Here is a 27,905-nt window from a genome sequence, read left to right on the forward strand (position 1 = left end):
AAAGATATATTTTTATACTTAAGATAGTTAATTAGAGAAAGAAATATAATTACAAATTAAAAAGAGTTATACATATGTGAATATATATATTTTTTTATTTTGTTAAACAGGGAGTAAAATAATCTACGAATAAATCTCAATAAGAATGAATAAATAATTGTTGCTAACGTAAGCAATCAACACCTTACATAAATAATTGTCAAATTGTTAATGGTTTCAAAACACATAATATTCATTTATATCTAGATCAAAAATAAAAGAAATAAATTACAAATCCTGTGAAAACAAAAAGAAAATCTGCCGATACATGAATATTGCATATAATAGTATCGCTCCGGCCATCGATAGTATAAATCTCATTTTTAGGGAATAGCCATACAAGGTATACGATATAATCGATATGCTGAGAGAAAAAGGCGCGAATGTACATATTGTAGATATTTACGCAAATATATAGATTATAATAATACATTGTTGATAAAATGCAGAAGTCGATAACGTAAATATAAACAAACGAATTATATATGGCATTGCCTAAAATTTCTGTCTTTTTGTTTAATCTAGTTCATTTTTTAAACCAAAAGATGAAAGTCAAATCTCTAAATACGCGGAGGATGTACGGTAAGGACGCAATTTAATGAAAAAATAAATGTAAACAATATGTATTCAATATTACAGTAAGAAGGAAACTAAAAGTGCAGGCATTGAGGAAAAGCCGAAAGTACCCACTCCTGTGAAAACCATAAAGGCCGAGAGAGATGAAAATGCGGTGCCGCAGGTTGATGCTGAGGAAAAGATGGAACTTGAGGCGCCATCGCCTGTTAAGGTAAGGAAAATGGAATTAAACTCTGGGTTGCCTGAAGGCGAAGCAAGTGAGGCCTACGATCCGTCGGTGGAAACCTATCATCCCATTAATGATGCGTATTGGAAAGCGCAGCGCACGTAAGTTGAGATAGAGTTTTATAAATGAGTGTAGAAATCTATATATGTATTAAATTAGATCTATATTTATTTCTTTAGCACGCCCTACTTGGCCCTGGCCCGTACTTTTCAAGTTATTGAGGAGACTAAAGGCCGACTGAAAATGATTGATATATTGAGTAATTTCTTTTGCTCCGTAATGCTGGTTAGTCCGGACGACTTATTGCCGAGCGTTTACCTAAGTATTAACCAGCTAGCGCCCGCATACGAGGGACTGGAACTGGGCGTCGCCGAAACGACACTTATGAAAGCAATCTGCAAGGCAACCGGACGCAATTTGGCGCACATCAAATCGCAAACTCAATTAACTGGTGATCTGGGCATTGTCGCTGAGCAATCGCGCGTGTCGCAACGCATGATGTTTCGTCCAAAGCCATTAAATGTGCGCGGCGTGTTCGCCAAACTGAAGGAGATTGCCAACATTTCGGGACAGGCGAAAATAACCCTGATTTACGATGTGTTCGTTGCCTGCCGACATGCCGAAGCGCGCTTTTTTATACGTTCCCTAATTGGCAAATTACGCATTGGCATTGCCGAACAGAGTCTGCTCACGGCTCTAGCAATAGCGCTTGTCAAACGCAACCATATCAACGATTGCAAAGCCCACAAAGTTTGTGACATTTACAAAGACGAAATAGCGGATGCAACATTGATACTTAAAACAACATATAGGTAACACTTTTCAAATGAAAACCACTAATTATGTGGTTATAAATCTCTATAGCATGCTTGCTTATAGATTATTTAAATTGTTTTACTTTTTACTTAATAATATTTTAATATATACAATTTATATTTTACCAGCCAATGTCCAAACTACGACATCGTCATACCCGCATTATTGAAATATGACATTAAGGAACTTCAAGATCGTTGTCCAATGCATCCCGGTATGCCACTTAGGCCTATGCTCGCACAGCCAACGAAAGGTGTTTCGGAAGTGCTGGAACGCTTCAGTGGCATGCAAATAACTTGTGAATGGAAATACGATGGCGAACGAGCCCAAATCCATTTGAATAAAGATGGCGAAATTAGTATTTTCTCGCGAAATTCGGAAAACAATACGCCCAAGTATCCAGATCTAATTGCTAGAAGCAAATCATTAGTGAAAGGCAACGTTGAGACATATATACTTGATAGCGAGATTGTCGCCTGGGATATCGAACGCAAGCAAATTCTTCCCTTCCAAATACTAACGACGCGCAAGCGTAAAAATGTCGATATCGCTGACATTAAAGTGCAAGTGTGCGTTTACATTTTCGATCTACTGTATTTCAATGGAGTTTCGCTTGTGACAAAGCCGCTGTCTGAGCGTCGCAAGATTCTAATGGAACACTTTCAAGAGGTCGAAGGCGAGTGGCAATTTGCCACAGCCCTCGATACGACCGACATGGATGAGGTGCAGCAATTCCTAGAGGAATCCATTAAAGGCAACTGCGAGGGTCTCATGGTCAAAACATTGGACGAAGAGGCCACCTATGAAATAGCAAAACGATCAAGAAATTGGCTTAAATTAAAGAAGGATTATTTGTCAAATGTTGGCGACTCACTGGACCTGGTTGTTATCGGTGGTTATAAGGGCAAAGGGCGACGCACGGGCATCTACGGTGGCTTTCTGCTCGCTTGCTACGATACAGAAAATGAAGAATATCAAAGCATTTGCAAGATCGGAACAGGTAGTTGAAAATCTGCACTTATTTATTGTGTTCAATTATGCTAAATTACATAATATTTCACAGGCTTTACAGATGAGGATTTGCGACAACATTCAGAGTTCCTTAGCGCTCATGTGATTAGCAGTGCCAAATCATACTTCAGATATGATCCAAGCTTGGAGCCGGATGCTTGGTTTGAGCCCGTTCAAGTTTGGGAAGTTAAGTGCGCTGATCTGTCCCTAAGTCCGATCCATAGAGCCGCCATAGGAGCTGTTGATCCTGAACGCGGCATTTCCTTACGTTTTCCGCGATTCATTCGCATTCGAGACGATAAGAGCCCGGAAAATGCCACCGATGCGAATCAAGTATCTCTCATGTACAACTCACAGGATCAGGTTAAAAACAATCAAAAGTCCAGCGATCAAATGGACATTGAGAGTGATTTTTATTAATAAATGCGTAAAAGTATTTGCATAACTTAAAATAACAAATTCCATTTGTTATCATTTTACTATCGAATGGGCACTTGTGCTACTTTCAGAGGATTTGGACTCACGCCGCGTTGCCTCAAAGTTGTCTTTGGTGTCCTGCGGCTTTTGCCTGTTGCGTCTGCCAAATCTCTTATTCTTCAGCGTTTCGTCGGACATCGCAACATCGCCGTCGCTTGGAAATGCGGGCACATCTTTACAGCTGGGCGAATTATCTTCAGAGCTCACACCGACTCGCACTTTCGGTTGATATATGGCAATTGAGGGGCGATCCTGTAGAATACATGTGTTAATCTATTTGATTGAATTTATTATTTATGCAATGCCAAACCTTATTCCTTATGCGACGTTCATCCGCACGTGAATTTTGTCGTTCCTTATATGTTTCTGCTGGCTTGGTATTCTTTTGATTAGTTGATACGCTGACGCTTTCAGCTTTGTCAACTTCTTTTGTACCCGTACTGCTCTTAGGAGGTTCTTTGCTGACTTCAGTTTTTGCTGCTGTTTCGCTGGGCGCTTCGGCAGTTGAGTCCGCTTCATTTGGTTTTTTCTTTAATATGACAATTTCTTTGTTTCCCTTCTGATTGTCTTTGGGAGCATTGGAGTTCTTGTTAGTTTGCTTCTGATTAAAGTCCTTCTTCTTATCCCGATTTTCACGATCTCGCACCAATTTTCGCTGTTCGTGTTCTTCGCGTCGACGTTGATCGCGTTCGGAGCGCCGCTTGGAGCGAGCATTTTTCGCAGTTTCGTCTGAAGCTTGACCTTCCTTGTTGAATCCCTTTTTCTGATTATTATTATTATTATTATTACCGAATTTCTTGGGATTTTCAGTTGCAGTTGCAGGCTCTTTTGTTTTTGCATTTTCTGGTTGCTCTGAGGCTTTCAAAAGTTTCTGCTCTTCACGGTGTTTCCGTTTTTCCTCGTTTCGCTTTCGGAGTTCCTCGCGACGCTTCTCTTTTTTATTCGCCAAGTATTGGAGCAAAGGCGTTGATTTCACCTTCTCATCGTTTCTGCTTTCAAAATTGAAATCAATTTTTACATCACCCAAACGACTTGCCTCCTCGCGTTCCTCGGCAAGCTTCTGCAGAAATTCTTGAAAATGCGGTTCCTTCTCAATCGTGTTCACCTTGTTGTCGTGATTTCGCGCTTTGTTTTTTAGAAACCACTGGAACGGCGCATATTCGACAATGGCAACATATTCGGCGCCTTTTGAATCGACAAAAACATATCCATCGAACCGATCGCGAAATTGTAAAATTTCGTCAATATCTTTGGGCGAAATATCAATATAAGCGCGACATGTTGCTTCCTGTCCGAGCGACCAGTCGGCTTGGCAATAATAATAAGATTCGTTCTTCGGCAATGGATCCACTTGTTCAAGGAATTCCTTCTCGGTCATTGTCGGGGGCAAATGCCGCACCACAATCTAGGTGCGTATTAATGGAGCATTTACTAATTTTCATATAAATTATTGATGAGTATTTACCTTGATTGAGTGAGTAGACTTATCCTTTTTATCCCGGCGTTTATTAACTCGTGGTTTTTCCATATTATAAATAATTGTTTGTTATTATTTTATTCAGACAATCATACGTATTAGAGAATGAAATAAAAACACTACATATTCGATTACACTCGATTGTGCAGGGGAAAGACAGCAAGGTAGCGTTGAATATTTGGAATGAAACAATGAAATATGGCACATGAGGCAATTGCTTAGATGTTAATACAATAAATAAATAGTATATTGAAATGTATGTATTATTTAATAAGCTTTTTTAACTACTAGTAACTGTACATTAAAAAAAGGGAAAACGGCTCAAAATGAAATCAAAGCAGCGGCAAAAGCCATACAAAATATTTAGAAGACAAAGGCAAAGGAGAACCTGAGCAGAGAACAATCGAGTTGACTATCGTCTCATTAATCGGAATTATCGAATTATCTACACTTGTGAAACGTTACGTTTTTGTTACAATGGCTTAACAGCACAAAACAATATGTATATGTATGTATATGTATGTATGTACATACATATGTAAATGGAAGCAAATTTTTCTTGTCTAGTAAAATTCATAAATATTCAAAATTTATTATCATATATATGTATATTTGTTGTTGTATTATTATTGCTCTTAATGTTTTCTATGGAAGGTTGCACCACATCAAGCTCTTTTCTTCGTCTTCGAAGTGAATTCTTTCATGGTTTGTTTGCTAAAGATTTGTACAAACTAGTATTACATAGAGGCAGGGAAAGCTGTAATTAACATGTAGGGCTAACAGATCGACAACTAAGATGCTCGTGTCCCCAAATGTACTTTACAACAACATCATTTTATGTACATACATTCATATGTGTATGTACATATATATATTGTTGGTAACTAGAGCAATCATAATTTTGGAAATTGTGAGTTGTTGAGACTTACATCTGTATATAGCTAATAGCATTTATATTCATATCTATCTAATCACGTCTATATAAAATAAATTAGATAATTATAATTGTTTTTGCGGCAGCCAACAAGAATACAAAATTTACTGACAGAAGTTTGCTATGATAGTTAGTAACTATATAAATTGTATAGATATCATATAATTAAATTTATATATGAATTATATACATACAAAAATTAATTTAAAAAGAATTAAATTAAGGTTAAACTTTAAAGTTGTGGCGAATAGTAAATTGGACTTGCATAGATCAAACGGTTTCGTTAGGTTTTCTTATCGCATAATGTTGCTCTTCAAGTTTTAATTTTATTCAGTCGAAAAAATAGGCAGAGGGGCAGAGCTTTTTGAGGCTATTGAGGTAGAGGAGGTTAAAGAAAATATATACTAAATATAGTGGAAGAGGGCGTGATAGCACTTCTTCCAATTTTTACATTAACTTAAGCAATATTAAAAAATCCTGATGAAATATTATCTCAATTAGAGAAAGAAAGGTAAGCTTAATAAGCCTAGTAATATACTTACATATGTTTTTTGCACAGTGTATGGTGTAAATATTCCCACCCCCAAAAAAGCATCATGAGATTTTATGCGCCGCCCCCAAAGGCGTTGGATGACATCTTCTCTCTCTTTCGTTCTATGAATCGACTGCATCCTTTTTCGTCCAAAGGATGGATGGATAAGACAATCGTAACAGTAATTTTTTATTTAAGCACAGTTAAAATTTTGTAGTTCCTGTGCGGTTTCGAAATGATTTATTTTAGAAAAATATGTGATGGCTGGCAAGAAATTTAATCTACAATATAATTAGTGTCGCGTTTTCCGACTTGTGAAAACCACCGATTCAATGCAATGGAATTTTCATTTTTGAACAAAACAAGCTATGATAAAGATTGTATATATAATTCGAATACCCAATTGCACAATTCGAATACAAGTGCCGGAATTTCGGTCGCTAATCATATGAGTCATTATAATCTGATAATCGACTCCAGCTATAAGTTAAGGGCCAACGAGAATGCCATTAGAAACTCTCTGAATCAAGATACGAATATATTTTTTTCGAAAATAACGAATGTGGCTGAGTTTTATCCCGGAACACATAATATTACGTCCTATAATTCCGGTAAGTAACGAGACTTTCAACTTGATTAACTTTGAGCAAATACATACATATGTATGTAACAGATTGGATTAAGAATTTTGATCATCAGGTGAATTATTTACACAAGAGTCGGAAGTAGCGTACATACCCTGCTTAATAAAACCTTCTAATGAATGCTAAAGCTAATTTATATTTAAATTTACCTATGGAAATAAATAAATACACAATCAATCGGTTGTTTCCGCTGCTTCTAATTCGTATTCCTCTTCCATAAAAGATTAATTTTAGATGCAACATAAAACAAATACATATGATGCCTTTATCATCAATGCCTGACTCCTAAATACCCTTCATCATGCGCAAAATTTACTTTCTAGAACATTTTGTCTGGTAATTTTTCTTCCTTCAAGCAAAGCAGTTGATATATTGATGGATTTCCATTATGTTTATAGATATTTAAGAAAAATCATAGGATTATGATACAGAGTCTATATTAATCTGAATATTGCAAAACTGTTGATGTTCTTTTTGCCAGCTTTACAACTTTTGAGTAGGCTTACTCTATTTATATCTATCAAGCATTGGTTGTTATAGAAACCCAATACTTTACAGACTTGCCTGGTTTCGAAGGCACGCAAGTCAGTTATATGCTAGGTTAAGGAAATAATATCGTGTCAAAAAGGACTTGACTTTATTGTCTACAGCAAATTAACTATTTATCCACCCTGCGGTAATACAATTGAATAACATTTTGCACGCCTTTTAACAGTCTGTTTGTTAGACGATTATATTTAAGGCGCATTGCCATGAGGGATGATCCTGAAACAGCCTCCGAGCTGGTACACGTGTCATAAGTCCTATTGTAAAAGCAATTAGCCTAATTGAATATATGTATGTTGTAAAAGAAATAAACAAACCTATCCATAATTTATATACATATAAAGCTTTAGGGTGGGGAAACTAATTTGATTTATAGATATTGCACCTTTAAAAGTAAACCACATAACATTTACTATATTTCATTCAGGCTATCAACTCAAATATACAGATGAATGTTCAAGTTTAAATGACAAATCGAAACAGAGACGTATACGCACAACCTTTACATCAAATCAGCTTAATGAACTTGAAAAGATATTTTTGGAGACCCACTACCCAGATATATACACAAGAGAGGAAATTGCGTCAAAACTACATTTAACAGAGGCCCGAGTACAGGTAAATTCTAAATAAACTTTCAATATATATACAAAAATATAAATACAATTAAATGAAAATATAAATTATAAAAATAATATGCGACAAAGGGAAAAGAAAAGAAATACGATTTTGAGATCAATTTAAAATTAATTTGAGTTTATCTGCAATTCCTTTTCTAGGTTTGGTTCCAGAATCGTAGAGCCAAGTTTCGAAAGCAGGAAAGACACGCTGTTTATATTATGAAAGATAAATGCAGCAAGATAGAAGGACGACACGATACGGTATCTGGGACCCAATGTTATGACCTATCTATTCCCGAAACGCAAAACTTATGCCAAAAAAAATGTTTTTATGATCAAATATAGAACATAAAGTTTATACAAAATATATCAAAAACTTGTATGAATTTATAACTAGAGGGATAAGAATCAAATACAGCTGCAGAGGTAGAACTCTCAGGCTTAGTTCCAAGTTCTTAAAAACAATAGCTTTTGCAACAGTAAAAACAACAAATTTTTATTTTAAACTAAAATTTTCAGGTAATCAAATAGGAAATACACCAGAAAACTTAGTGTTAATATCCGAAAGTCTGTGCCGGCTATACACGATCCCGATGTTATGATGGTAGTCAGATTCTGGGAATAACCCTCGAAGGTAACCACACACTTGTGGGAGTCCAGATCGTCGTCATCGTCATAGATGGCCGCAAAGGTCGTTGCATTGTAATATCCATCCTCATTCTGTTGAGGATCATTGGCCACCACCTTGACAATATCATCGTCTTCCGAACTAGAGAGGTTTAATATACGATCAGAATTACATTCAAAACTTATTATCTCCATTGCTCTGTAACTTACGTAATAGTTATTGTGGGTCTCGGGAAGACATTGGTCACAGTGCACTCCAATTGAGTTTCATTTTGGATCTTGTAGCGATACATGTTAAGGGTATAGTTTCGTACGTCTATCACCTGAACGCTCTTATGTTTGGTAATCGTCTCCGATTGCGTTTGGACCACACACTTGTAATCTCCGGTGGAGCTGATCGAGGGATTTATTAGAGCCAGTGCACTATACTGCTTATTGGGATCTGTTGAGCTCTCATACGAGCTATCCACATCATTTTTAAATTCAGGCTAAAGTCGAATATATAGAAAATACATATATTAATATTAAATATGGTTGAGTTTTTGATACTTTGAGTACTTACAATGGGTGCTGGATGAGATCCGCGTATCCATTGGTAAATGGTTTTGTCATTCCTGAACCACTTTACAGTCAGAAATGATTCTGTATCATTCACATTATAATCACATTCCAATATAGTTGGCTCCATATCATCGTTCTCCAGAACCAGAAACTTTGTTTCTGCATCGATTTTGACAGGCAGACATAGTATACCTGAAATGAGAGAGAATAGGAGAGAGAGGTTAGGTCGTGCGTGAAAAGTTTGAGAAGATTTCGAATGAGTTTAGTGGGAGTCTTCTGCATGGGGTCTTCCGAGAGAGAGATAGAGAGAGAGACAACGAATTCCTTTTAAAATTCCATAATTTCAAGAAATATTCCCTTTCTTCTTTGATTTATTTATTTTTACCCATAAATCAGCTTAACTCTTCTTGAACTGCCATCATCTGTGACATTTAAAAATCTTTAAATGTATATGTATATTTATTTTTTGGCAAATATTTAATCGATTGTCTTACGTAAAATTCCAAAAATAATACACGTTGATAGATTTAATATATAGATTCCAAATATTTTACCATGAGTTTTGTAGAAACAATTACACAGGCCAATAGAATTCAGTTAATAAGAATATGTTATTATTTTAAGGAAGACTCTTTGACAATTATTTTATTGGCCGGTGTTATTGACAACATATGTACATATATATTATATATAGCATATTATATATACATTTGTTTATCTTCACGTCAAAATGCTAAAAAGCCATTTTAAGGTCACACCGTGCTTTTACTACAAACAAAAAGCATTTGAAAACATTTTCATTTGAAAATTTATGAGCAACATTTTGCCCATGTGGACTATGACAAGTCATAAAAATCTTTAAACGAACAAATTGTATATAATAATAATAATTCCTTATTTAATTTTTATATAATTTAATCTTTCAGTTGAATAATTCAAATATAATACTCAATTCAATTTCAAATATAACCACAAAATTCCTTATCCTTGAAATTCTGGCTTATAATAAAGAAAGTATATATAAGATTTTACCTAATCTAATCTCTAATTCTGCTTTGCCATTTTCTATACCCAAACATACCTTATTTTTTCTTTATTTTCTTTTTAAGTACTTTTTACCAGTGAATGGCTTTACAACAACTTTTATTTCCATAGTCAAGTCTAAGAGTCCCTCGAGCGTACCAAAAGTGTTTAAATTAGCAACTTTCGCCCAAAGTTTCCGCCTGACCTATTCATAATTAGATCAACATCTTTGAAACATGTGTTTTTATTCAGTCGAAAAATGTAAGCAAATGTGCATAGAAAAATTTATCCATGGGTGGTAAACAGTCTATGTGCTATACGCCACACTGATGTATTCCAAAATTAAGCTTGCAATTTTATTAGAAATCTTTAAACAAATTTTATTTGCAGCTGCGTCAGAATTTTTCTTTTATTATTTATTATACTATTTTTAAAGGTCTATATATTTTGCTTCTTATTATTATTTACAAATTTATCAACTTTAATGGAAAGTATTTGGAGATTTTTCGTCTATTCTTTCTTAACTTTCGAATGTAGATCACAGCACAAAAAAACGGTTATAAATTCTCCAATATTATTTTTCGTAATTTTCATGTTTTGTTTGTGCGGTTCGGTGCACTCACGTCATATAGCAACAATAAAACTGCACCAAGATCCTGTTACTATAGCGATCTTCTATGTATTTTTGAATATATGTACATGCATGCACACATATACCTTCGCGTGTATTAAAGATATATATGCGAATTATATAGGCAAATATATATGCAATAATATTTTGTTGTATACGAAGAGATGATTTCATTTCTTAATTTATAAATAGTTTCAAGTGCTTCACGTTGAGGAGAGGCGAACAGCGAACAGCGAACATCGAACGGCGAACAGAGCGAGGAGCACACCTGACATGAACCGTTACCTTTCAAAATCGTCGACGTAACAATAACAAAAGCTAGCAAAAATTGCATTTTCCTAAAGTTGTAACACAGCAGCTAGAGTATTGTATATATCTTATATTTATTTATATATATATCGTATATATATATATATATTTATTTATTTCACTATTTTAAATACTGCAGCTGAACCGTACGCTAGGCATGGTCAAATACAATTGTCTGATATATCACAACTGAACGCTCCTCGAGCGTGGCATACGCATAGGCAACATACAAATACAAACACACATATGTATATACATATACGTCTGTGTACGGCTGTGTGTGGCGCAAAACCGTCAACAGCTCGCAGCAGAGAGTCAAAAAGAAAAACAACCCACCCAACGAACCAACAACGAATGGTTTCTATCTGTTCCGGCTTTTGCCTCTTTTTGATCGTGTGTTATATTATAGCACACTTGTGCATTTGTCCACGTGTGTGTATGCGCGCGCGAGCATGTGTACATGGGAGAACGTCTGCTCATTATAAGCATGTGTGTGTATCCAAATGTGCTGCAGCCCGTGCCACTTGTATGCTTGCTGCTAGCTATGTTTGTAGGTATGTGTGTGTGTTTGTATGAGTTTCTGCAGCTGCCATATGTGTGAGCGAGTGAGTGAGTGAGGGGTGGAAAGCCTTTCTGCTCCGTTGCTTTTTGGCCTACGTTAACTACTGTTTAACAGTCGGTTTTGCTGTTTGGTATCTCCTTTGTATTAACATGCAACTAGAACTACGTAGGTATGTATACCAGCTTGTACAAACAAAATACAATCTAAATTGCATTCTGACATATACTTATATTAGATTATATACAAACATACATATGTATATGCAGACATACATACATACACATATGAAAGTAAGAGAATGCAAAAAGCGTCTGCCAAAACTGAATCTCTGAATGTGCCTTTGACATACATTTTCTTTGATATGTTTTAATGTTGTTTACAAATATTCATTTACTGTTTATTCATACATATGCGTACATGTACATATATAGAGTAAATATATAGGGTACATATTATTGACTAAGTTTCATATTGACTTTAATGCGCCAAAACAGGACCTGGATATGTTTCAAGCAAGAATTACAAACTAGCAGGCTTTTATTTAACTTCTAGCTAAAACTTGTACAAGTAGAAATATCAATGACTTGAATACTAACAAGATTAACTTTACCTTATCAGGTATAGCTATTTAAAATAACTTGGGTACAGACTGCTACAAGCTGTGACTATATTAAACATTTTGGAGAACTGAAAGACAGCACGATCAACTAACCACCGGAAGGTCAAAATTTGTTCATTTAAAATATCAAAATATTTACCCTTTTCCAAGTCCTTGTCAAACTAAATTTACCAAGGCATTGTAAGCAACGCACCCCCAAAATGACTTAACCATTTACTAACACGTTCTTTCAAATATTTGTTAAGTCTAATTTTCAATCCAACCCTTACTATATATTTAATATGCACTGCTTTCAGTCGAAAGTATGCATTAGTCAAAACACTACAAAAACTTAAATTTAAATTGGCGCCAATTGAAATATGCGATATACGTTATGGCATCATCGATTTATAAATAGGCAGCACCGATAACAATAATCGACAGACAGCACTGCGGAGGTGTTCGAATATTGTTACATCTCTAATTGAATCTACTATTATGTAGCAAGTGGAGAACCCGGTTCGACTACTGGAGGTAATTTGTCAATAAAAAAGTTATTATTTACTATTTCTCATTTATGATAACCAATTAACAGTGTTTGCTATCTTGAACTAAATTCAATGCTAATATTTTTATCTAACTTCCACCATAGATCTGGCCTTAGCGGTGCTCTCACGTGTTCTGGAATTTGGTATCTAATAAAAAAAAACAATGCTTAAATCAACTATAAATTGCGTTAATGCGCACAGAAGATGTTTATCATACTTCTCAAATGCGTTTAACAACTTGGCCAACCAAAGTGCCTCAAGTCAAAGCGTCAAAAATTTGGATTTGGATGTTTTTGTTAACCAAGATCACAAACAAATGGATTTGGTGGATAAACTTGTAAAGCTAAGGTATTTTCACTGATGAAGATAAAGAAGAAGAATGTAATGAGCTCTAAACATTGTGTTCCTTTTTAGAAAACAAAAGCATTCTACATCTGTGCCGCTTCTGCCGAACATATTGGTGAAGCAACTGCTGGACTTGTCTGGGCCCCAGGACGCAGTTGCTGTTCTGCGAAATCCTCTGCAATATGGCATATTCATTGATCAGTTTACGGGATGCCATTTAATGGATCTGCTGCTGCACAATGGAAACATTAAGGAAGCTGCCCAAGTCTCAACTATACTTGTGGAACGCGACTTATGCAATAATGAATTGATTTCTGCCCTCGCACTTAAATCGTTTTACGCTTATCTGAAAATTTATAAACCTAGCCCACCGCCTGAAAAGCCTGCGAAGCCAGAAGTGGTACGGCCTCAACATGTTTTTCATCAAACTAAATAACTAATCAATTTTCTGTTGCTTCTAGCAAAAAGTTCGTGTTAAATTTCTGCGCAACACCCCTGAGACGATTGAGAAATCAGAAGAGAAAGTTCTCGGTGAAACGCTAATCAAATTAGGCTTGAGTCCCAGCCTGGATAAGGAATTAGCCAAAAATATAACTCTGCTTGGCCTCATAATGTCTGATAGCTATGCTGAGGCTGAACAGTTTATAGCACAAAATGAACAAAGTCTGTACAAAGATGTTGTGCAGCTGGGGCAGAAACTAGTTGACAGTTTAGAGGGAAGAAGCAATCCGGAATTTAAAGCTCTCCTGGATGCGGCGCTAGCGAAGTGTGCGAAGGCGGATTCATTTGATGAGATTTTGGATAAACGAGTTAAGCTAAGTGCCAGCAGCTTTGAGCCACAATTAATATCGGAATACGACAAAAGCTTTAAGGCGTGGCAAGCGAACTTTCAGCGCGCCGTTGACGACCAAATGAAAGTCCTTGAAACGAACCAGCGCATTGAGAACATTGAGAGTACACTGAGTGCCATGGAAGCGAGGCGACAAAATCTGTGGTTCTTCGAGAACAAAGAAGACATCGACATTCAGATCTTCAAGAAAAAAGTATTCTATCCCAAGCGCTGGTTCGGCAAGAAGAAGAAGCCCAAGGCAGTCGATGCATTCTATGTGCCTCCAACTATAACTCGAGGACATAATTAGATTTGAGTCAATTCGATCTGATTTGATTTGTTAAAAAACAAAAAAGAGGATGTCCAGTTTTTTCGATTTAATTAAAGTACTGGAAAAAATAAACAAATTTTAAATGTTGTTTCTTTTTGGTTTTTTGTTTTAGTTTTTGGTTTTTTGTCGAACGGTAAAATTTTTAAAATTACCATAACGTAACATTGAGGGTCACAGTTATATTCATTCCATCTCAGGTTACAACATTTTTATAACTTTTTGAGTTTTCATAAATTTTGTTTGTAGTCATTAAAAGCTAATCGTCTGTCATTTGTGCATGGCCGGAGGCAGAGCTGTTTTTAAAACCCGCTGCCCGGGAGCCGAGGGCGACAAATTGATCGGGGATGGTAGATCGTGCCGCTTGTCCTGTATGGTCAATGGTAAGAACTGTTGCTGCTTCTTTTTTCGATTCATATTCATGGGATGGGTGTTGTCGTTCTTGCCAAACAATATGGTCAAATGCACGGCGCAAAAGATGCCCAAGCTCTGTGGATGGCATATAAAACTCTTACATATTTCATCTGTATCGGCAGATCCAATTATCTATTACCTGGAGTATGGCTATAATTGCGGCGCCAAATGCGGTTATCAGCAGACGACTCTTGATTTGCTCCGAGACAACGGCCAGACAGCCGCGCTTGTAGTGGGTATCACATGCCGATTCGTAAGCGTGTTCAGGACGGGAGCAGCAGGACCATGGGAGGGACAGACGTCGATAGTCGAGCGGGCCATCGACACCGCAACATTGCAACTGAAAGAGAATGGAAAAAGAGGAAACTTTTCTATTGAAACTATATCTAGAGAGAGATAATCTGGAACTTTCCAGGTACAACGACTAAGACTTTAACTTTTATACATTATTTTATTATGTTTATAAATTAAATTTAACTCTAGGCTCACCTGAGATTGCATGCGATTCCACAAGTGTAGGTTGTCAACTTTAGTCCGTGAAAACTTGTCTAAAAACTCTACAAAGGAATCATCTATGAATATCTCTACAGAAGTCGGAAGATTCTCACGCATTGCCAAGGACCAACCGCAGATTATGAATTGAACACATATACAAGCCACTAAAAGAGCTGCAAACTACAAGAATCCATTAGCAACACATTTACATATACATATATACATCAGACATTTGTGCATATAGTTAGTTAGAGAGATCAGATCACATTTACCATGCCTAGCAGACAACGCTTCCTCTGATTGGTTGCCTGACAGCCCATCCAGCAGAGGATGAATGTAACTGGTCCGAGGCATAGGAGGATTGCGGCTGGTGCCCACAATTTGTTCTGTACAATGCCATAGTAGACCGAGTGTCCCCATAATAGAGATGTTCCCAAAAATATTTGAGCTGCTCCGGTTAGCTGCATATGAAAAGAAGAAAAATAATAGAAGAGTTATTATATGAAACTAATTTTGTAATTGTTGTTAACATTTCAATACTAATGTCTCTAAGAATTTCAAATTATAATAAAAGCCAGTTTACCACGCCTTCTTTTGTCTGTTACATACATTTTCACAAAACATACATACAATTTAATATCTTATATTTATATTTATGTTATATGATAATATATTTATTTTATTTATAATCTATGATATTATAAGAAGATAATAATTGATAACGACATATGATAGTCTAAAAATAAAATCTGCTAAAGCTTTTTAAAAACTTCAAGGACTCCCATGACAGTCATTAAGCGCGAGCATCCTTTATAAATTCCATTTCGCATTTGCATTTCAAATTATCGAGAAAATGTCAAGAGGGAATTACTACAATGACCTTGTCAACAAAAAGCCCAATTTTAATAATAAATGTGTCAAAAATTTCAATACATATACATACATAATTTTAATAAAGTTTATGACAATAGCATTTACTTAAGTTTTACTGATATTTCTTATTTGAAACTTTCCTATCATTTACTATGACAGCTTTTACATATACATAAGCCCAAAAGGTAGATACATGCAGAGGCATCTGTGTATATATACATATATACATATGTATGTATATATACTACATACATACATATATGTTGCAGCAAATGTAAATTAGCTCAAGGTCATCTGCAATTGCACAGAATTGTTGCTAGTAAATAGAAACGCACGCAGGCACGCATGCACATACATACATACATATTTGTATATATACAAGAGCATTGCTGCTGGTAAATAGAAGCCAACTCCTACACAACAACTACAGCTACAACTACAACTACATATACAAACATACATGCGTACATATACGAGCATGTATGTGTATATATGTATATGTATGAGTACATAGAGAAATGCGTCAAAGAAACATGTGCATCAGATGTGTGTATATCAAATATATGTATGTATGTGTGTGTATACATAAAAATATGCATATACAACTAAAACTAAGTACATGTTTATTTATCAAATTGCAATAGTTGAATTTTTAAAATATAAAATGCATACAAAATATGCTAACAGTGAATGTTTACAAGTGTGGAGCAGAAAACTCATTGCATCACAAATGTATACAGACACATACACACACACACACACATATGCTGGAGCTGTAACTGGAGCCGAAGTAACAAATGTTGCTTATGCATATGTATATGTGTGTGTGGCCTAAATGTATATTTGCATATATGTATATGTACATATGTACATACATATATGCGTATCAATGATTCTATACATTACAAAATAAAAGCTTTTTTCTTTGCTTACTTACCGCCAAGAGGAACACATAACTGTAAACTAAATACTTAAAACATTTAATCTTTTTTGGCAGTGCCATATTCCTCCCTGTCTCTGCTCTGCTCTACTCGTTTACTCTGCTGCCTCTTCTAATTTTCGGATACGTTTTAAATAGTCTTTTCCCTTGATCCTTTCGCTTAAGCAATCACAAGTTGCAGAGACATCTATATACATGTATATAAAGCGAAATTTATGTCAATCATATGCACACATATACATATGTATATATACATGTGCGTAGCAACTTCATGTATATATACATGGATTTTGTTGCCAATGCAGCAGCCTTTGCCTATTGCATATGAATTCACATAGATTTATGTATGTATATATACATATGTATATATATATGGGAAATGTATGGTTTTATGCTGAATTTAATTTTATTGAATAATTGTATTTCATTTTTTTTTTTTCTTTTTTCTCTTTTATTGCGTTTGGTTGCTTCACTCAAATGTTGCAACTTTCAACGCTTTTAGTTTGTTTTCATAGTTAACTCAATGCAATTCACATGGCACATCAGCATTTTAGCTTAGCTATTTTCTTAGCCGAACTTCACGGTTGTAAATTTTAACTAAATATAACTGTTTAAGTTGACTGGGAGCTAGCGAGTTCCGTCCACAGCTAACAAAAACCACGCAGTTTACCGTCTGACGCTTTGTTCCTTGTTTTGTTATACTTTTCCAGTTTAACAGTCAAAACATTATCTATAACCTTTTGCGCCTCTGTCGCTGGCAATCGAGTCGATGACAGGCGCGGCGCAGCGCAGCTCTGATTGGCGCGCCAATCAGCGCAGTTTGAAAATCAAATTCGACTCTTATCTAACATGATTTCTCTTTGATTATAAACGAATAAAATGTTAAGGAATTGCTATGAATTGTTATTGATAAAAGATTTTACTCAGTTAACTGCTAAAAATAAATTAAATTTGTAAACAATTACTGCTATTATGCTTTTAAATTTTTAGTTAATGTTAAATTTAATTTAATTTACACTTTTATCAACTTTTACTTCGAAAATTCAAAAATAAAAGACGCTTTCTGATGCGAAGTATTAGAATGTTCTTTCACTTTTCATTTTACGCATATAAGAATAATGTTAGTGCAATTAAAATGTTAATGTTAATTAACATAACGTTATTTCAAACTTTTATAAAATAAATCAAGCAACCATAACAACAGCATAAATTGAATATATTTAACTAAATTTTAACATATTTAACTAACAATGCGATTATAAATTGCTAAAATTACAGCTATATATTTAAACAAACTAGTCAAAGTAAGAGTCGAAGAGTAGAAATGCGAGTGTGAATAAGAGCATTAAATTTACCCCTAATGAGAGTTATACGAGTGAATTATTATTATACATTTTCTTAAAGCAACTCCGTAAAATATACTCCCAGTGAGAGTAATCTTAGTCAATATTTATTTAATGATCTCAAACATATAGATCATCATTAACATTTAATCACAATTATTTTTATAATTTTTCTTAAATGCAACTATTACATTTTTACTTAATATACCTAACATTATTTTAAACTAATTAAATATTTACCGAAAAACCGATTACGAAGAAGAGGAAGCACTGCACTGCACTGCGCAGACCGACCGACCACCAGAACGTTAGAAACAAGACTGAAAATTTGATGCAGCAGGCTTGCCTTTATATAGGGCAGCGACCGATCGGTCCCTCCCGAGCAGAAACGAACTCAACTCTTGAGCTGCTGAGCAGGTGAGAGATACTAAGTGGCTCATGTCTGTATGCGATTACTTCTTATATGACTCACAGACCCCCATTACACTAATATGTAATGTGGTGTCAATATGCAGTCATAATCACACATACTTACGTACAATCTGCTGATATTTTAATAAGCAATGATGATTAGCTAATTGTTATCCATTTTAATCATTTAATTAGGCTTGTAAAAGTGATATAAAGGCCTATTAGGCATTAGTCGGAATGATTCTGCATTTATACATTTAACTTATATTCCAATTGGTATAATCCACAAGTACTCTAGACAACTCTAATTGGAACGCACATTCGTATGGAATTAAACTGACAATTGTTTAAGCTCATTTCATTTGATATTCCAGTAAATCATCCCAGTCAAAATTTCACTTGTATGCCTATTACAACATAAGTTATATTAACCAAACCCATTAACAACTCCAATTAGGATTCATTTTGAAAGCTCATTTAGTTATATTCAAATTAGCAATAACCAAACCAACATCCAATCAGAATACACAAATGTGATTTCAATTATTTGTAGCTGTTAACATTTTGCAGTTATATTAAAAATTCGAAAGTAAACAAATTACACAATGTACAATGAAAGTGAAAGAGAAGTTAAAAAAGAAATGCTTTTGTTTTTTTATTACAATCTTGTAAATTTGTTCTGTACAACTTACACATGCTTATTAACGTATTCCAAAAAGTTTCAAAACTACAGAAGAGAGTGTATAAAAAATAAGTTGTTTTCTTTTTTTTGTTGTTTTTTTTTTTTTTTTTGCTGTTTTCTGTTTTTTTTCAAAGGTAAAAAGTAAAATTTAAAAGTGTAAAATTGTAAAATGTGAATCAAGTAGAAAATACAATACAAATTACAATACCTTTTGAATATATATATATATAGTGTATATAAAAAATATGCTTAAAACCTACGAATGCTCCACTTAAATGGACCAGCCGGCTTAAAGAGGGACCCCGCTTAGATACCAGATACAATACTCAATACATATATGTATCTGATCAGATCTATACAATAGTAGGCCAATATACGGGTGGCTGCTCGCACCGCTCGTCTAGACGTGGCTCGTGCCGTGGATTGCCGCAATGAAATGATTGAGTAGAGTGTAAATTGAATGTGTAAATAATAAAGTTATGCTTTAAATGTACATTTAACATATTATTTTATACAATAGCAATGCCAGGCAATGCAAAACCATGCAATGCAATGCGATTGCTCTGCTTTGCTCTTGTTGTACTGTTTACCGTAAGTTTCTATATATATATAAAAATTCAGGTCTCTTTGCAATTACGTGCTCGATGGGTCGATGGGCTCAACATCGAACAGATCTTTTCTACAGATTTATTCCCGAAGATTCTTGGTGAGCAGAAGGTTGTTGTGATGCCCCGATAGATGGCGCACCAGCTCCTGCACCGACTCGAAGCACATCGAGCAGAAACAGCAGCTATATCGATTCTCCGTATCCGTTCCGTTGGTCGTGGTGATGACGTTTCGATGCACGGAGCACAGGTGCTTCAGCAGGTGGGCCTTCTGCTTGAACATGGCCACGCAGAGGCGGCAGGCGAACGGCTTTTCGCCGGTGTGGACGCGGAGATGTGTCTTCAGGTTCCAGGACATGCCAAACTGCTTGCCACAGTATTCGCAGCGGTATTCGCGCACCGACGACGTCGTGTGCGTGTTGTTGGCGGCGATGCTCGACACGGACGCGCTGCTGTTGCGACTCTCCGGATCCAGGCTTAAGTTGATGTGCGACAAGCTGGACAATCGCGACTGCAGATTGGGCATTGCGGAGAGCGCCGCATTCTGATTGGACTGCCATTGGTAGACGAACTGCTGACCCAGATGCATCTGCAGCTCGGGACTTTGAACTCGATTTCGTTGGGATTCGAACAGTTTCCGCTCGGGCGTCATTGCGTCTGGATTAAGAGTGCCATCCTCCAGTTGCGACAATATATTCTTCTCGGATGCCGCCAGACCCGCTATCGGCGACGTTGTTGACTTAACCAGACGCAGTTCCTCCAATAGATTGTGCGGATACGTGGTGAAGGGCTGATTATCGCTCTGCGTATTGTGGAAGCCCGGCCGACGCTTCCGATGCGGCGTCACCACATAATTCTCGGGCGAACTATTGATGTCGGCGCCATCGGACAGCGGCTTCATCACATCCTTGTGAGTGTCAAAGAATAGTCCTTTTCGCTTCGTGCTTTCGTGTGCGCTGATCGAATCGATGTTGCTTTGCTTTAGCAGAAAATTCTTGGTATCAATGCGCGGCGAGTTGTTGTCCCCTTTCGTCCGCAGATCGAGCGACAAGTTGACAGGATTTATCGATGAGTTATTAATATTATTATTATTGTTGTTGTTGTTGTTGGTATGAGTGGTGGCGGTGGTGGTGTTGGAAGCGTTGTTGTTGGTGCTGCTGCTGCTGCTGCTACTGTTGTTGGCAAGTCCGCCCGCTGGAATGTCGGAAAGGTTTACAATTTCATCAGTGTCTTTATCGCTCTTATTGTCCTTGTTGGTGCACTCATCGTCCTCATCCTCCTCCTTGCTGTGCGCACACTCATTGCCGGCCTCACAGTTCTCGGCGGGGAATGCGTTAAAATCGCCGGTATTTCGTGTCTCGTCCACGCTCTCAACTTCATATTTAAACGATTGATCTGTGTGCGGGGACGGATACTGCTGTGGGTGCGGCGGCTGCTGCTGCTGCTGCTGTTGTTGTTGCTGCTGTTGCTGCTGCTGCGGCTGCTGTTTCCGTGGCCTCTCTCGTATGCTTCCGGCGCACTTATTGCTAAGATAGGCAGAGTCTGTTGTCTTCCAGCTGTCCGACTTGATTTGCAGCAGCAGCAGCAAGTCGTGCAGATAGTTCACATCCCGCGACGTTATGCACGTCTGTCCCGAGTACAGAAAGTCCAACAGAAACTTGAAATATGTCGCGTTGACATCAGGAAAATAAACTGTTGTCGTGCAATCGCTCAGGTGAGTATCCTCCAGCAAATTTCTGCAAATTGCAATTCAAATTAAATTGGAAGCGCTCATTGATTATCTAACGGTACTCACCTAATGAGCGGACTGGCAGCAGCGAGCACTAATTTGTGTGCGTGTAACTTCACCTTGTTCTCACAGACGATCGTCAGGTCGGCTGGATGCTCCCCCCTAAAAGCCGCGCCAATTTCTTTGAGGATGCACTCACCATGCTTGCTGTATTGCAACATCAACATTCTTTGAAACTGGAAAAGTGAGAAGAAAACAACGAAATTGTTTATTCAAATAAAATATATATATATTTGTATTGAATAATATTAAGGATATATTTTTAAGAATATAAGAAACAATTTTATCCCTATACGTAAAACATATCAACATATTCATATTAATAGCATTAAAGAAACTAATTTAAAATGGATTATAAACTTGGCCTTTGGAGAATCTCTATTCTAGCTTACTTATAAATAAAAAAATAAAAACTATTTATGCCTAATCTGTTTTCAGCTCTCATAGTCTACGAGTAAAGCTGAAGATCCAATAAAACTAACTTCGGAAAGACACATACATAGATACATATCGTCTTGCTCGTTAACCTAGTCAAAAGCAGACATACATACATAAGTAAATATACTAAATATTTAACCTCAATTCATAATATACCAAACTTTCAAGCGATCTTCCATGCATACACAAAAAAAAACTCACTCACTACCACACACAAATAATCAGCAAAAAGAAAGCCTTTTTAAAGCCACGACTAAAATACATACTACATATATGTATGTACATATATATATTATATAATAAATGGTATGAAAGAAATACTTTCATCCATTTATAAAATATCAAATGTATGCACATATAATGAATATTGAATTTTCTTAGCTATGATTCATAACCGGATCCTAGTTATTTTCACTAAAGACTTTTCTACCAAAGGAACACTAAGGCCAAGCTTTTCATATACAGATGCATAAAAAGCTTTCGAAAGCTTAACAATTAAGATTGGAAATTGTTTCGCTGTAAAGCGATTTTTTTTTTTTTCTTTTCTTTTTCGTAGAAGGGCATCGAATTTTTTTTAAAGCAAACTAAATTGTTAAAACCAAATGAGCAAACTCACTTTGTCATCTATACCAAGTGTATGTGTGTGAGTGTGTCTGCGTGTGTCTGTATGTATATTTAAATGTACAAATAAAAGGCCATGTGTCATTGTTGTATTGTGCAAGAGCACGGCTTGTCTTGTCTGTCTCTGTCTCTGCATTTCAGAGCTTACATACATACAAATGTAGGCGCACACACACATGGCTGTTAAACTGTGCGTATATGTATGTGTGTGAGCGTACAGGGCCACACATTGAAGCTAAAGTTCACAGATCTCTGAAAACTTTAGAAAGAGATAGTCTTGCTTTTGCCGCGAATGGAGAAGAAACGTTCACTTTCAATAAAACTTGACTGACTGGCTTTGCCCAAGCAGCAAGAGAATGGTGCGCTTTGCCGTATTATGTATTTTTATTTTTTTTTTTTTTTTTCCTTTTTTATGGCTTGGAGCTGTGCCTGTGCTGGCACAGTAAGCTGTCTAATTTTTTATTTAATTAATGGCATTAGAAATTGAATTTAAAATAACTTCTAACCTTTTCAAATTCTATAGTTTTTATATAAAAGCAAAACATAGCAAGTACGAACGTTTAAATTGTACAGATACATACATATACATATGTATGTATATTAACTTAACTTAAAACTTGGTAAAAGGCAGCAAGTCGAATTTACTATAAAATGAAAGTTAAAAATGCCTTTCTTTCTTTTTAACCACAAACTGTAAAAATAAAACTAAACGGAATGCGGAAAACAACTTGAAACTGTTAAGCATTTACAACTATGAATTTATTATTTTAATTTAACAAAATATCTATTGTTACTTCTCCGTTAAAAAATATCTAATTTTATTCTAACATCAAATCAAATAAATATTAGAGTAAGTATGCTTAATATGAATCTATAATTTAAAACCAAATTTTTATTTGACATATGTATGTATGTATAGAACAATTAATTCAACTCGTATTTAATTTTTTAATTTCTTTTGCTTTATTTATTTCTTTCATTTCCATTAATTTCGAATATATAAATGCATACCTTATATACATACACCTACATAGGCTTGCTATACTAGTATTATTGTTGATATTTTTACTTAAGTATCAACATTAAAATGCATGTACAAACATATGTACACACAAAGAAACATTCATATGTACGTATGTACATTCAATATACATTCGTTTTAATAAGGAAAAAATTCATAAAGCCAAAGGCGAAAACTGAACACAACAAAAACAACAAATACAATAACAGCAGCAAAAACGCGCTTACAATCGACCAACAACAACAAAAAATCACCTTTCACAAAAAGCTTTTCTCTCGATGGTTCAGTTCTCTCTATGCATGTATGTGTGCGTGTGAATATATGCATAAATGAGAGTATACTGTCTGTGTATATTCACTCATGCCTATTTGTGTTTGTGTTAGATAAAGGCATGTAAAAAGCTTTCGAATTACTCTAAATGAGTCTGAATAGATACATGTGCCTGTGTCTGTGTCTCTCTATGTGTCTGTGTGTATACGAAAGCTAAACAAATACTTATGAAAATATGCAGGCCTGTGTGTACAAAACACGATCACTCAGTTACGCTTGGCTTTTCGAATTTGTCGTCGTAGTTTCAATAATATAGTTTTGCAATCCGCTCTTCGTGTGTACATAATACATACATACATATACATAAATGTAGGAATAAATGAAAGTACATATTCTGTTAATGTATGCAAATATGTACGTTTATATAAAAGAAGAAAGGATTTTTATTAAATTAGAAATGCATACACACATAAAATAATGTATGTAGCTATGTACATACATATGTATGTATATGCATGCAAGTACATCATATTTATGAAGTGAGCGGATTTAACACGATCAAACTTGTTTTTGCTGAAGTTTGTCACGGGCGAACCAATACTAACGTAATGCAAAGTTTCTGCTCATTTTCCCCTTTCACGAAAGCTCTTTTTGGTAAACCAGCCGAAATATCCGACTCGCGCACAGACACACACACAAAAGCGCTCGTCGTGTCGTCGTCGTTGTTGAGCATGTTGTAAATGCCACATTCGTAAAAATGACCCAAATTTGAATTACATAATTATAGCAATGAACAAACTCTTCTTTCCTCATCAATCTCAGTAGAAAACATTGAATTGCTTCTACATAACTTTCTATATTATTATATACATACAATTCTTTGTTTATTTATGTATAAAATTATTATTAATGTAACAAACTATTTATGTATGTATGTATTTGTCTGTATATATTATACTCTTACATACATACATTCATACATATGTATATACTTATTTGTACATACAAACGATGTTGACGAAGCTTATTAACATTTCTGCGCAACAATAAATGAAAGAGAAAGAGCGACGAGCGTAAGCGACGTGCACACAACAACACAACACAGAAGTTGCTTACTCGACACACATACTAATGAAAGTATGCTTATGTATAAATGCATGTATATACAGCTCTATACGTACACATACATACTTGCGCCAGTATGAAGACATATTTATGTATGTCTGTCTGTATATGTATATACATTCATATAAGCACGCTATGAAGGTCACTAAGCCTTTCTTGTCTCTTTTGCTTGGGTGCGCGTTGCGTTGCGATCTTTTATTGCTGTATTTGTTTGTGCTGTCGCTGTTAATCGTGACGATCGGACGGTATACAGAAAACTGGGCTCTGCTGCACATTTACATATAAACATACATACATACATGCATAAATATATATGTATAGAAATATGTTTAGTATGCATATGTATTTATGTATATACAAGTGTATGTGTGCTCAGTTTTGTATTGAAACTTTGCTTTTCTTTATAACAGTTTTGAATTTTGGCCTTGTAAGTGTTTTTTTGTATGCACACATACATAAATAAATAGATACGTGTGAATTTATATACTACCATTTATATTTTAATTAATTTAAGTCATACTCTATTGCTCAATATCGTAAATGTGAATTAATGTAAGTAGATCATACATGTTTTCACTTGCTGCTTTCAAAATTTTGTATATTTCGTTATAACTAAATAATTTTTATGTATATGTACATATATGCGTACATAAACACACTTTATTTAACTCACCTCTTTCATTAAGTCTGTAGCAATTACTCCCTTTCACAAATAGCTGGAAAATCTTCTGTAGACTTTCAGAATATGCACATATACACTGGCATACATATGTAAATATAGTAGTATTTCTGCATGTACGTATGTATGTATATGTATATTTATGTATTCATACACACTATTGCACATACATACATACAAGTGCGCCACTGAGCAGAGCTTTCCACTTTCACAGTCTAGTTAAAGATTGTGTATGCACATAAATACGCAAATATATACATATGTATTCCTGAATGTGGAAGTGTTGATGTGAATAACGCGTTCTATTCCTTATGCATCGAAAGACAGAGTACACTCACGCACACGCACACAAATATAATATTGTGTATTTATTAATTATATATATATGTATATTTAATTATTACTTTCAGTTTCAGCATCTGCACACGTTCATATACATAGGGCAACTGATTCTGTTTTTGTTTATCATATTTGTACGAGATTTTCAAACTCAATATAAAAGTAGTTGTAGTTGTAGAGTAGATTTAATTTCTCTTTTGAGTGTTGGATCTTGTTTTTAAGCAACGCACGTACAGTTCACAGTTTCATTAGCTTTTGCTAATGCCACAAACAACAACACATGCACATACCGATGGCAGTCCACATGCATGTATGTATGTTCCGCACACATACAAAAAGTCCACAACAACAATAAAAATAACAGCAACAACAACAGTAACTTTTAACTAGGTTGAAGTTTTGTTATATGTAATACATTATTGCGAAATAAAAAACTTGATTGGTAAAACTTTTTTCCGACTTTGCGAGCGGAGAGATCGGGCTTTTGCCTCTCTTAATCTCTCTCGTACTCTCTCTCACGCTCTCTCGTATAAAAGAAACAATGCTTTTCTCTTACAGCACGCGCGCAAACGACAACACGTCCGACCTACCAAAGCACTATTTGTGCACTAAAACTACAAACAGCGGCAGCCAACGACAATCGACAGCAGCGTATCGTAGCGCAGCGCAGCTAGCGAGATCACACAGACTTCGTGTGGAAATGGCTTGGTCTTCGTCTTGTTCGGACTTGTTCTCGCAGTACTTCGTTTTATGATGTGTGTTATGCCTTTTGCCAAGTAGTAGTTGGATTATTATAACACTGTAACAATTTACATACATACAGATACATGTATGTAAGCATATGCATATGTACATATTGATGTTTGAATGACTTACATATACATACATATGTACATATGTAACACTTACACACATATTTATGGCGTGTACCTTAAAGTATACTCTTATTTCAAGGAAGTTTTTAGAAAGTTTACTCAGTTATGTGCATACATATATATGTATGTATGTATGTATGCAATTCATAGCATTTTGTTGGTGTGTATGTATGTATGTATGTATGTATGTATGTATGTATCTCAGCTTATGCTCAGATTTGCATATACTAAGTACATATCTATATATACATACATACATACATACATACATATGTGAGCATCTGTGTAGCTACTTGAATCAGCATCAGCTTTCGATTTAGCATTTCTAACTGTAGAACGCCCAGCTGTCTTTTAAGATGAATAAACAAGTATTACTAACATTTTTATATGTATGTGATTAGAATATGTAACAGCTTTGCAATTTAATTTATAATTTGTACATATTTAATGTTAATTTTTACGAATAATTCGTATTCTATTTCATGTCATGTTTAAACAGAGTCAGGCGGGGAAAGCATTTCTATCAACTGTTTTTATATTTTTTTATTGTTGTAGTTTAGTGCTCAACAGTTGTCTGTCGAGTTGATTGTCAGTACATATTGGATGTCTGTGATAGATGTTTGTATACTTCCTTAATGGTTTACTATTCGACAATGGGATGCGATCGTTGTTCATGCTCAATTTGCCATTTGCATACGCTGTGTGGCTCAAGGACACGTTTTTATT

General features: G+C 35.4%; 7 protein-coding genes across 7 annotated transcripts; 3 read left to right on the forward strand and 4 right to left on the reverse strand.

Moving 5' to 3' along the window:
* The first annotated feature begins 353 nt into the window (after positions 1-353).
* DNAlig1 (DNA ligase 1) lies at positions 354-3,127 on the forward strand. Its single transcript, XM_089260801.1, has 6 exons — positions 354-499; positions 565-621; positions 679-942; positions 1,021-1,653; positions 1,786-2,657; positions 2,721-3,127. Exons 1-6 carry the CDS (start codon positions 483-485, stop codon positions 3,086-3,088), a joined length of 2,211 nt encoding a protein of 736 aa, XP_089116927.1. The 5' UTR covers positions 354-482; the 3' UTR covers positions 3,089-3,127.
* Positions 3,058-4,793, reverse strand: Upf3 (UPF3 regulator of nonsense mediated mRNA decay). The gene is made up of 3 exons (XM_089260803.1): positions 4,611-4,793; positions 3,456-4,550; positions 3,058-3,397 (listed from the first exon to the last, which is right to left on the reverse strand). Exons 1-3 carry the CDS (start codon positions 4,671-4,673, stop codon positions 3,140-3,142), a joined length of 1,416 nt encoding a protein of 471 aa, XP_089116929.1. The 5' UTR covers positions 4,674-4,793; the 3' UTR covers positions 3,058-3,139.
* Positions 4,794-6,159: 1,366 nt separating this feature from the next.
* On the forward strand, positions 6,160-8,274 carry PHDP (Putative homeodomain protein). Its single transcript, XM_030389334.2, has 3 exons — positions 6,160-6,699; positions 7,706-7,896; positions 8,058-8,274. Exons 1-3 carry the CDS (start codon positions 6,426-6,428, stop codon positions 8,241-8,243), a joined length of 651 nt encoding a protein of 216 aa, XP_030245194.1. The 5' UTR covers positions 6,160-6,425; the 3' UTR covers positions 8,244-8,274.
* Positions 8,275-8,367: 93 nt separating this feature from the next.
* On the reverse strand, positions 8,368-11,240 carry LOC149091076 (uncharacterized). Its single transcript, XM_089261856.1, has 4 exons — positions 11,026-11,240; positions 9,088-9,278; positions 8,736-9,013; positions 8,368-8,667 (listed from the first exon to the last, which is right to left on the reverse strand). Exons 1-4 carry the CDS (start codon positions 11,072-11,074, stop codon positions 8,400-8,402), a joined length of 786 nt encoding a protein of 261 aa, XP_089117982.1. The 5' UTR covers positions 11,075-11,240; the 3' UTR covers positions 8,368-8,399.
* Positions 11,241-12,604: 1,364 nt separating this feature from the next.
* On the forward strand, positions 12,605-14,349 carry LOC115565260 (uncharacterized). The gene is made up of 4 exons (XM_089260804.1): positions 12,605-12,743; positions 12,862-13,105; positions 13,172-13,502; positions 13,564-14,349. Exons 2-4 carry the CDS (start codon positions 12,921-12,923, stop codon positions 14,239-14,241), a joined length of 1,194 nt encoding a protein of 397 aa, XP_089116930.1. The 5' UTR covers positions 12,605-12,743; positions 12,862-12,920; the 3' UTR covers positions 14,242-14,349.
* A 1-nt stretch (position 14,350) lies between these two features.
* TM4SF (Transmembrane 4 superfamily) lies at positions 14,351-17,654 on the reverse strand. Its single transcript, XM_089260805.1, has 6 exons — positions 17,516-17,654; positions 16,979-17,168; positions 15,441-15,629; positions 15,163-15,348; positions 14,813-15,013; positions 14,351-14,748 (listed from the first exon to the last, which is right to left on the reverse strand). The coding sequence occupies exons 2-6, from the start codon at positions 17,042-17,044 to the stop codon at positions 14,530-14,532; spliced, it is 861 nt and encodes a 286-aa protein (XP_089116931.1). The 5' UTR covers positions 17,045-17,168; positions 17,516-17,654; the 3' UTR covers positions 14,351-14,529.
* A 1,711-nt stretch (positions 17,655-19,365) lies between these two features.
* Positions 19,366-26,938, reverse strand: ken (zinc finger and BTB domain-containing ken and barbie protein). Its single transcript, XM_089261281.1, has 3 exons — positions 25,960-26,938; positions 21,818-21,987; positions 19,366-21,758 (listed from the first exon to the last, which is right to left on the reverse strand). Exons 1-3 carry the CDS (start codon positions 25,966-25,968, stop codon positions 20,105-20,107), a joined length of 1,833 nt encoding a protein of 610 aa, XP_089117407.1. The 5' UTR covers positions 25,969-26,938; the 3' UTR covers positions 19,366-20,104.
* Positions 26,939-27,905: the final 967 nt, after the last annotated feature.

Source organism: Drosophila navojoa, chromosome 5, assembly GCF_054131105.1.
Source record: "Drosophila navojoa isolate 15081-1374.11 chromosome 5, UAZ_NAV_1.0, whole genome shotgun sequence".
In the NCBI taxonomy this organism is placed as follows: domain Eukaryota; kingdom Metazoa; phylum Arthropoda; class Insecta; order Diptera; family Drosophilidae; genus Drosophila; species Drosophila navojoa.